General features: G+C 36.4%; 1 protein-coding gene across 1 annotated transcript in view; it reads left to right on the forward strand.

Annotated features, from left to right (window-relative positions):
- The window catches only part of LOC104874253 (zinc finger protein 14), a 20543-nt gene extending 12993 nt beyond the window's left edge, over positions 1 to 7550 (forward strand). Inside the window, 4 exon segments of the mRNA XM_010641285.3 lie at positions 2884 to 3010; positions 3204 to 3264; positions 4949 to 7204; positions 7206 to 7550. Of these exon segments, the coding sequence (XP_010639587.3) occupies positions 2884 to 3010; positions 3204 to 3264; positions 4949 to 7204; positions 7206 to 7245 (2484 nt within the window). The 3' untranslated portion in view covers positions 7246 to 7550.
- The last annotated feature ends 4130 nt before the right edge of the window (positions 7551 to 11680 follow it).

The raw sequence follows: 11680 nt of genomic DNA on the forward strand, positions 1-11680 counted from the left end.
ATTTTTTTTTTGATTGTAGCTAGTTGGGGTCCTACATGCCTCAGTTATCTGAATGTCAAAATCTTCCCCTCTGTTTGGGAAGTTTTCTGTCATTAATTGTTTGAACAGCTTTTTAAAGTCATTTGTGTTTTCTCCTGCTACTTCATGTATTACTATCAGTCTTATGTTATTCTTCTTTGCATCATCTAGGAGTTGTTCAATAGATTTCTCATGATCTCTTACTGTTTTTAAGAGACCTCTCTTTTCATGGTCACTGACTGCAATCTTATCTTCTATATCTGAGAGTCTATCTTCGCATTCTTTTATTCTGCTGTGTACACTTTCAATAGTGTTTAATCTCCTGGATATCTGTTTGAATCTGTTTTATGGATTCCATTTCTTTCCTATGTTGGGCGTTTATTTTTTCCATTTCTTTCTTATGCTGGGCCTTCATGGCTTCTATCATGGTCCTGAGCTCATCTATTTTTTTGTCAGTTTCTGCTCTGGAGTCTCAAATCATGACTTCCATTTTGCTCACTATCTCTATGGTTATCTGGGAAATTATTTCTGTTTTGTTTTTTTCTAGAGCCTGATTGATCTGTTTTGTTACTTCCTGTGCTTTGAGTTCAGGGTGTCCTGGTGGTTCACTATCAGCCTTTTCATCCTCATTTGCCCTACTGTTTGCCATTGGTAAACTGGAAGTCTGTCCTTGTCTTGCTTTTCCTTGGTTTAATCTCTGGATTATCACCCAAATCTTCCTGATATAGTTGTGCCCTAGCTTCTGTATCTCTAACTACCCACAGACATTCTCATCTTCCTAACATCAGAGAAGACAGCTCATCAAATCAACTGCAATGCTTTATTCCAACTGATACAATCAGCAACACATTAAGATCAAGCACTGCTTGGACACTGACCACCTGTGGTAGTCACTAGTCTATCACCCTTAAATCATTTGAATTAACTTGAAATCAAGAAGCAGTCCAGAATATGACTGCAGTGAACAAAATTTCAATATAGTGTATTTACCATTTAATGGCTCAGACAGAGTGAGGATGCAAGACCCCTGATCTCAGTTAGCTGATGGCTGAACCCCATGATGCTGAGTGACCTCGGGCTGCAAGGCCCCGATTGAGTTCCTCAACCTTCTGAATGGTTGAACTCCACAACATTCTATTACAGGTTTCCTATGCCCTTTGTTTAAAGATGTTCAAAGTTGGGAACTCAGAAAAATACCCTTGATGACTACCTCTGTCTCTGCAGAGTGGGTCCAAAGACTGGCACAGTCACGAGGTCTGAGAGTGGGTCGGGGGGAGAGGCTTATATGGCTACCTACCTGGCACTGAAGCCATGGCGGCTGGGTCGGGAGCAGGCGTGGTTCTCCTTCCCGCGGTGGATGGGGCCCAGCCTACCTCCCAGCTCTTGAGCAATGGCGGCTGGGTCGGGAGCAGGCGTGGTTCTCGAGTCCTGGCTTTCTATGAGCCACTACAGCACAAGACAAAAGACTAAAGACAGGAAATTTGACTTAGAGTGAAACTGGGTCTTGGGACCTGATTGGTGCTACTCTGGGCAACAAAGACCCTCAAGCATATCCAATATTTATTGAATACAGCCATGGGAATGAATAGGGAGCTGGGTATGCTTTGAAAGCATCGAGTGAAATACTGCCCAACAGCTGGCATGATGGTGCTAGGCAGGGATGTAAGGCAGTAAGCACTGCTTATCTTGCTTGGATAGAACAAACATGTACCGGGGAACCAGGTGCAATGAGCAAGCAACCCATCAGGTCAGTGAAAAGCCATAATTGAGGGGAAAGGATTTTATTTGGGGTCATGCTGACCTCAGTTGCATGTAACTCAGAAGAGCCCTGCCAAGGCTTAGGCCTCAGTGGGAGACATTGGGTGAGTGGCCATCTTAACCCTGTCCAACATCTGAAAAGCCCATGTAGGGCTTTGGTCTGACTCCTGATATAAAACAATATAGCTGAATTATGGAAAGTAAGCAGGTGCCACTCATAGCCCACTAGTACTGGGCAGGAATGAAAATGCATGTTTCAGTGTATATACCTGTTTACCCCTGCCTTCTTAATTAAAGAGTTGATTTCTGCCACTGTGTACAGTAAGAGTTCTTCATCAATCAATATTCTACTTCCATGTGTGAGCCCTTTGAAGATTCTGTTCCTTTTATGTGATCTACTTGTCTTTTTTACTCAAAGAACAGTACTTTACTAAATTTTGAGTCTTTTTCCTGTATATTAAAGGATCAAGGTTACCTTATTGTTTACTAGTTATTGAACATTGTTAAACATTTGTTACACTGAACAATTATAATTTTCTTTGACAAATCAAAAGTGTGATTTGGAAGTGTCAAAATTTTTTCTTCGATTTTTCCTTTTTTTATTACTGCAAGTTCAGTTTGCAATTTAGTGTTCACTATATATAACTTATATTTTGATCATAGTATTCCCCCATTTCTCTGTCTAAATATACTCAGAGGAGGAAGGGATCAATTAAATTAGAAATAACTTGAGAAAAAAATGTATTCTATGATATGTGAGAGCAATGCCTCAGATATTCTTCTACCTTAGTTTTTTTACTTGGATGCTGATCTTGTAGACTCCCTGTATAAACCATGCTTTAGAGACAGCATTCAAATAAAGCTGAAGTTAACTGACAGAAGAACTGGTGTTCTCATTCTGCTGTTGATTTAGCAATGAATTCTAATCTAGCATCAGAATTCCTGTAGGAGATACATACATGAAAGGACAATAAGTGTTTGATGACTAAGACTTGAAGTAAACATTTGGAGGATCCAGCCTCGTTTCAGCTTTTTATAAGTAGAGTTGAAACATTTCTTGTTGTGTGTCTAACTCTTCTTCCTGGATATCTGTGTCTGATGATGTAGGAGGCAGTATCCTTTGAGGATGTAGCTGTGACCTTCACTATGGAAGAGTGGGCTTTGCTGGATCTGTCCCAAAAGAAGCTCTACAGGGATGTGATGTTTGAAACCTTTAGGAATGTGGCTGCTATAGGTAAGGAAAATATTTTCTCATGTAATCAAAGAGCATTGGTTATTAAGCAGTACAGTTTGCTTTATTAGAATATGTAAAAACTTGATTCTTCCAGGTATGGTCTTATCATACAAGGAATCTAACTGGAATCTCTTGACTTTGTATGTAATGTAGTGTAGTAACTCATCATTACATTTCTCTTTCTACACTTTAGGGAAAAGCTGGGATGATGAGAAAATTGAAGATGAGTACAAAAACTTCAGGAGAAATTTAAGGTAATTTACACTCACAAGAAGAATGTTCCGTAAGAGTCAAAAATATGAGAACCAAGCAAACTATACAAATTAAGCTATGTTCCAATTTCTTTTTTTCACAATATTTCTCTAAAGATGCATACATGTTGAGTACCTATTATATGATAGTTGAATTCTTCAAATAGTACAATATTTGAAATGTAGGCAGTTCTGACATTATGACACAAGTGACATAATCTAATAGAATGAAGAAATTATTTCCCATCCTCAAGATTATTATTTTTGCATGAAATTGCATTTAGGCATTGACTATAGGCATATATAGAACAAATTTTGTGTTTAGATTGAGAGCCAAATTCAGGATATCTAAGTATATATAATATATTTTCAAAAGACCACATTGTGTAAAGAATGTTGTATGTATTTAAATGTGCTATATACATTCAGAATTTGCAAAATTGCTGTCCTTGTGAACATTTTCAAAATCTAAATGAATGCCAGTTTTGATAATAGTTATTTTCAAGCAATCCTCCAAAGCATTAAGTCCATTCATGTAACAAAATATTAGAAGGCACCATTCCACAATGCTTGTTGGAATGTCATTTGTACTATACCATCTATATAAATGTATATAGAGAGATCGCTTCCTGGTCTTTTGGCTAAGATCAAGTGTAGAAATGTATATAGAGATTCCTCAAAAAAAAAGAAATTTCATTTTATCCAATCATAACTTTACTGAGTATATCTGAGTGTATTCCCTCCAAAAGTAAAGTAATCATATTACAGTAATGCATGCATACCCTTGTTTTTAGCAGCACAACTTACAAAAACTAAACTGGAGAAACAGCCTAGATGCCCATTCACAGATGAGTTGATCAAGGAAATATGGGATAGCCTGGGAATGATGGTTCTTGTTTAGAATTATAGCACTCTAGAAAGCTGAGGCGGGAAGATCATATATTCATGCTTATCTCAGACAACTTAATGATTAACGAGACTATTTTAAAATACAAAATAAAAAATGTTGGGGATGTAGCTCACTCCTAAAAGCCTGGGGTAAATCTTCAGCACTGAAAAAATTGTAGTGTGTATATATAAGGAAGAAAGAAATTATGCCAATTGCCAAAAAAAGAATGGATCTGGAATCAATAATGTTAATTATACAATTAAGACACAGAAATTTCAATATCATGTATTATGTTTAGTATGAGAAACCCAAAATATGAATTAAGGAGTAAAATAAAGGAGAGATAGAAGAAAAGAGAGAGGCAGATATTTGGGAGTGTGTGAAGAGACTCAGTGGAAGGGGGAGGGCATAGGGCCAGTGAAGAAAGGGTATGAAATATAATCAAAATGTGGTATGCTTATGTCCACATTCCTCAAAGTGAAAGTGTTATGTATTACAAACATGTCAATTATAAACTACCATATGAATATTACTCTTGGTAAAAGTTGTTTCCAAGCCATGATCCAGAGTGTACAGTAAATATTCTTTGCAGGGGCACCAAACCAGGTCTCCTTGCAGTACACCATTTATAAAAGGATTTTTTTTTTTTTTTTTTTTTTTTTTTTTTTTTTTGGTACGGTTATCAAACTCAGGACCTTGTGCTTTCAAGGCAGGCAGCAGAACCACTGAGCTAAATCCCCGGCCCAAAAGGATACTTTTAAATGTGATTTGTTGTTTTCTTATTTTAATTCTTTACAGCAGTGAAGAGGTAGCAAAATGCTATGAATATCAATTATGGAATCAACATGGAGAAATGATTTTCTGGACTACAGATGATAATGTGAACACAAAATCAGTTGGTACCAAACCAGCTGAAAACCTTAGCTCTAGAAAGCCCCTGATTGGTCATTCATCAGCAAATGTACACATTAAAGCAAACACTGAACTCAAATTACATGAGTATCAGGGATATGAAGAGAAGTTGTCTAGCTGTAACAGATATGGGGTAACCTGCACTGACTTGCAGTCCTCTCAGAAGCTTGCAAAGGCAAATCCTGGAGAGAAATTCTATGAATATAAGCAACATGGAAAATTGTACTCTGACTGCATTGAAGGAACTAACACTAAAGAGAAGCCTTTTGTATATGAGCACGATGTGAAAGCCCTCAATATAGCCAACTATGTTCAAATCTGGGAAAGAAATCACAGTGAAGTGAATACTTACATATGTTCAGAATGTGGAAAAGGTTTTACTTCTCACCATTTTATTCAGATACATGAAAGAGCTCACACTGACAAAAAACTGTATGTATGTAAACACTGTGGGAAATCCTTTACTAATAACACTTCCTTTGGTAATCATCAAAGAACTCACATTGGGGAGAAACCATATGTATTTAAGCAACATGGAAAAGCTTTTAGCACACACAGTGATTTTCAAAGACATGAAAGGACTCATACTTGGGAGAAACCCTATGAATGTAAGCAATGTGGGAAAGCTTTCAAGACACACAGTGATTGTCAAAGACATGAACGAACTCACACTGGGGAGAAACCCTATGAATGTAAGCAGTGTGGGAAAGCTTTCAGTACATACAGTAATTGTCGAATACATGAAAAAATTCACACTGGGGAGAAGCCTTATGTATGTAGGCATTGTGGAAAAGCATTTAGCAGACAGAGTAATTGTCAAATACATGAACAAATTCACACTGGGGAGAAACCCTATGAATGTAAGCAATGTGGGAAAGCTTTCAGCAAACACAGTGTTTGTCAAAGACATGAAAGAACTCACACTGAGGAGAAACCCTATGAATGTCAGCAATGTGGGAAAGCTTTCAGAACACAGAGTGATTGTCAAAGACATGAACGAACTCACACTGGAGAAAAACCCTATGAATGTAAGCAATGTGGGAAAGCTTTCAGCACACAGAGTAATTGTCAAATACACGAAAGAATTCACACTGGGGAGAAACCCTATGTATGTAAGCAATGTGGGAAAGCATTCAGCAGGCGCAGTAATTGTCAAGTACATGAACGAACTCACACTGGGGAGAAACCCTATGTATGCAAGCAATGTGGGAAAGGTTTCAGCAGACATGGTGCTTGTAGAATACATGAAAGAACTCATACTGGGGTAAAGCTCTATGTATGTAAGCAATGTGGGAAAGGTTTCAGCAGATATAGTCAGTGTCAAATACATGAACAAACTCATATTGGGGAGACATCCTATGAATGTAAGCAATGTGGGAAAGCTTTCAGCACACACAGTGATTGGCAAAAACATGAAAGAACTCACAATGAGGAGAAGCTCTATGTATGTAAGCAATGTGGAAAAGCTTTCAGGACACACAGCGATTGTCAAAGGCATGAAAGAATTCACACCGGGGAGAAACCCTTTGTATGTAAGCAATGTGGGAAAGCATTCAGTAGACATAGTAATTGTCAAACACATGAACGAATTCACACTGGGGAGAAACCCTATGTATGTAAGCAATGTGGGAAATGTTTCAGCAGGCACAGTGCTTGTCAAATACATGAAAGAACTCATACTGGAGAGAAACCCTATATATGTAAGCAATGTGGGAAAAGTTTCAGCAGACACAGTCATTGTCACATACATGAAAGAACTCACATTGGAGAGAAACCCTATGAATGTGAACAATGTGGGAAAGCTTTCAGCACACATAGTCATTGTCGAATACATGAAAGAACTCACACTGGGGAGAGACCCTATGTATGTAAGCAATGTGGGAAAGCTTTCAGCACACAGAGTAATTGTCAAGTTCATGAAAGAATTCACACTGGGGTGAAACCCTATGTATGTAAACAATGTGGGAAAGCTTTCAGCACATGCAGTAGTTGTAAAAAACATGAAAGAACTCACAGTAGGGTAAAACCATATGTATGTAAGCAGTGTGGGAAAGGTTTCACAACACAGAGATATTGTCGAATACATGAAAAAACTCACATTGGGCAGAAATCCTATGTATGTAAGTAATGTGGGCTAGCTTTCAGCAAACAGCAATTGTGAAAGCCATAAAAGAACACAGTAGGGAGAAACTCTATATAAGCAATATGGAATACCTTTCAGCACGCACAGGAAAAACTTTCAGTACACCCTGGTATTGTGAAATACATGAGTTATTTAGGATATAAATGTGTATGTAAGCAATGTGGAAAAGCAATTATGCTAGGAATGATCATAGATATTAAAAAACCTAGAGGAAGTAAACTTTGAATATATAAAGTGACTTGCATTGACCTGAAAGGACACAATGAAGAGAAATCCTTTCTTTGTAAACAATATGAAAAATGTAAACCTACCTTAACTTCAATAACCTCCAGCCAGGCATTTTTTTTTTTAACTCTGTCAAGATATTTGGTACGTGGTTAAGAGTTCTGTTGTAATCTACCTGAGTAGATATATCAGTTATAAGATTAATATTCATTTGCATATTATGTGGTTTTCTTTGCCTTGTCACAAATGTAAATCACTGTTCTCAAGAATAGCATAGAATTTTACATAATAAATAGGTTATTCATTAGCTTGTATGTCTGTATTTTCTTTCTCTGAGTTTCTAGTCTACACTCCTCCTGATGCCCAGCAGTTGGACCACTGCTTGTTGGATATCTGGAGGCCTTGTGATTGCAACTGCTGTTTTGTTTACCTTGCTCAAACTGAAAATGTTCTCTTATTTCTATTAGAATGTGGCAAACACACATAAATCCACAGTAGCTTTCCATATGGTAATTTAGTGTTTACATATTTTTCAATAAATTTATTTTCAAAAAAGTTTGGTGAGACAATAATAAAAAAAAATATCCTGGGAACACTCAAACTTATAACTGGGCCTTGAACAGTGGTTAAGAGTAACGAGGTGAAATCCTATTGGACTTACCCTTATCTTCCCCTTGGATTACCACACTGTTGGTATTTTTCCTGTTTACCATGTGTCATTGTCATTGTGCAGTATTCTTTCAGTTTTAAACTATTGGAATGTTCAATAAGTGAGTAATACAGAAATTACACAGAAATGGATTTTATGCAGATTCTTTGTCTCACTGTAGTTCACATGTGCTCATGTCTGAGGCCAAACCATTCCTCATCCATTACAGTGATTACATATTTGAAGCTTTTTCAAGTTTATTTTTTATAGATGTGTTTATTTTTTAAAGCATCACATTTGTTTGATCCACAGTACCAAAAAAAAAAAAAATCACATTTGTCTTCAGAAACAAGATTGCAACATATTTTCTGAACATTGAAATAAAATCACTGGTCTGTAGATTTTGGTGTTCCCCCAAGTATAGGATATGGCCATAGAGTGTGTTATTTGATCACTTATTCTTTCTTAAGTCTACTTCTTAGTAGACAACATTATTCAATTTTCTTTGGCTATATCCTCATCCAAGGTCATGGATCTTGTTTATATTTAATGTTTTCTGTTGAATTACATATATATTTTGTTTATTTTTCTTACATGTCATTGGTTTTTATCCACTACACAAATTATTTTTATTGTATACAGTGCAAATATATATACATATATATATATATATATATATATATTTCTTGTCTCTCTTACCTCCCTTGATTCATATAGATTTAAATTTCTCCCTATAATTTTGAGGACTTCATGATTTTCTTCTGGAGAAACAATTTTTTTCACATCCCAAAGGTATTTGAATTCTCAAAGTATATCTTTAGCATTCTAAACTGTAACTTTATTATACATGAAATATGAAGAACAAAGTACATGTTTCAGTGTATGTACCTGCTTGTCCCTGCCTCCTATGTTAAACACTTATTTCTTCCATTTTGTACAGTAAGAGCTGAATCATGAGTCAATAGTCTGCTTACATATGAGTCCATCAAAGATTGTCTTGTGCTTCACTCACGCTAAGAGTTTGAATCTCTTTCCTGTATTTTAAGCAATGTGTCTTCTTTACTGGCTACTGAACATTGTAAAACATTTGTAATACTGAACAGTTATAATTATTTTTGCCAAATCAAAGGTGAGATTTGGACATGACAAAAATTTGTCTACAATTTTTCCTCTTACTATTAGTGCTTGTTAGTTTAGAAATATTGTTTTTCATTACATATATATTCTGATCACATCCAATCCTCTATTTCCCTTATAGCACCTTATGAATATCTTACATCTGTGACACGTGACCAGTTTTTGTCCTTGAGCTGTAAGATCATGTATCTTCCTTGATCTAATTTGTTCTTAGACATTCTTTAATAAAACTAATAATTTTAACAACTTAAAATATTCATTAATTTTCCTTAGTGTTCATTTAAGGTTTTGCTTTGCAACCAGGTTCAAGTTTCAAAATTCTATCTAAATACAATCTGAGAAGTAAGGGATCGATTTTGTAAATAGAAAGTTCAGAAAAGACATATTTTCTATGATCTGTCAGAAGAATTCATTAGATATTTTCCTACTTGAGTTTTTACTTGGATGCTGATCACCGAGGCTCCCTCTAAAAACCATGCTGTAGAAACAGTAGAGGTAGAAAACAGGTTAACCAGTAGGAGAAACAGTTGTGCCATTCTGCTCTTGCTTTAGCAAATAATTCTAATCTAGCATCAAATTCCTGTGTGAGATTTATGTTTGATGACCAAGAGATGAAGTAAATATTTTCAGGACTCTGTCTCATTTCAGCTTCTTATGAATAGATTTGAGATTTTTCACACAAGTCTTGATCATTTTCCTGGATATTTATGTCTGCTGATTTAGGAGGCACTGACCTGTGGATGTGGCTGTGAACTTCACTATGGAGAAGTGGGCTTCCCTGGATCCATCTCAAAATAAGTTCTAAAGAGATGTGATGTGGGAAACCTTTAGGAATGTGGCTTCTTCTATAGGTAAGGATGATTTTCTTTTTTCATTTATGCAATCGGAGAGTATTGGTTATTGCTTATCAATGCAGTTTCTTTAAGTGGAATATGGAAACATTTTGATGACTCTTCCATACATGGTCACACTTAAATGTAACTGTAATTTCAATTTTTGTGTAATGGAATAATTCATTGTTATATTTCTATTTCTATACTTTAGAAAGAATCTGGGATGATAGCCAATTGAAGATGAATACAAAAATTCAGTAGACATGTAAGGCAATTCGCAGTCACAATAAAAATAGTGTTCCTCAATAGTCAGTATGTGAATAAAAACATTAAAAAGAAACTATACAGGGCTGGGGATGTAGCTCAATGGCACTGCACCTGCCTGGCAAGTGCAGGGTCCTGAGTTTGATCCCTGATATTGAAAAAAACAAAACTATACAAATTAGGCTATGTTCAAATTTCTCCTGTCTCACAGTATTTCTCCAAAGATACACAGATGTTGAGTATCTACAACCTGAAAATTGAATATTTGAAATATTCCAACATTTGAAATATAGGAGTGCTGATACTATGCCACGAATGACATTCTCTGCTGTATCAGAATCATTCTCTAATGTATCAAGATTATAAAAATGTATGAAAGTATTGCACTGTTCAGTAAACACACAAGCACAACTGTGACAATATCTGACAGGCTCACCAGCTACTTCTGCAGTTTGGATCTGAGAATGTTCATAATTAATGCAAGGTCCATTTGTATCTGAATATTTGCGGTTTCAGTGTGCCTAAGTTCTGCGCTTACTATACACATTCAACATTTGCAAAATTGTTAACCTTATGGAGGTATTCAAAATCCAAGTAATGCCATTATTTTGATAATTATTCAAATAATCCTCCAGTACTCTCAGTTCTTTCATGTTGCAAATATGAGAATGCTCCTTCCAAAATTGTGGGTGTGAAGATCATTGTGGTATAGCATCTAATAAATTGTGAAGAGACATTCCTCAAAACAATAAACATGCAAATTGCATTTTGACAGCTATGCTTCTGGCTAAATTCTGCCCACCTTTAAATTTTTGTATTAAAGTGATATGTGAATACTTATCTTTTTAGCATATGTGGAAACAGGATGCATTCTCATTCGCTGATGAGTAGATTTACAAAATATAAAGTAGCAAAAGGCCTCAAATAGAGTGTGTCAAGTCACAGCCCACCAGAGCTCTTGTAAAAAACACTTGCCAGCTTTCTCCTGATCAAAAAGGCCTTTGGCTGAATTTACATGGACAACTACCTACATACTGGTAAAACTCGGGCCATCTAGACCCTGAAGGTAAGAAGGAGAAAAAAAGAGTCAGATGTGATACATGCACGGATCTGAAGCTGAAGCGAATGGAATCCCTATGTTTGACACACAGCCCCTCATCTTAATGATTTCAACAAAAAACTACCAAAGGAATGCAGTATTACCACAGTGGCAGGTTGAAAAGGCCTGCACACACCCTGGGGGAAGAATCTGCCATAGTTCTCCCCCAAATCTTTCTTGGCACTCTTTCACAGACTTCAGCTATGCACAACTTCTATCCTCCTCCCTCCTAGAATCAGCACATCCACTCAGAGCAAAACACTTTCCC

This window comes from Fukomys damarensis, unplaced genomic scaffold (assembly GCF_012274545.1).
Source record: "Fukomys damarensis isolate Sample0158 unplaced genomic scaffold, DMR_v1.0_HiC HiC_scaffold_25, whole genome shotgun sequence".
Lineage (NCBI taxonomy): Eukaryota > Metazoa > Chordata > Mammalia > Rodentia > Bathyergidae > Fukomys > Fukomys damarensis.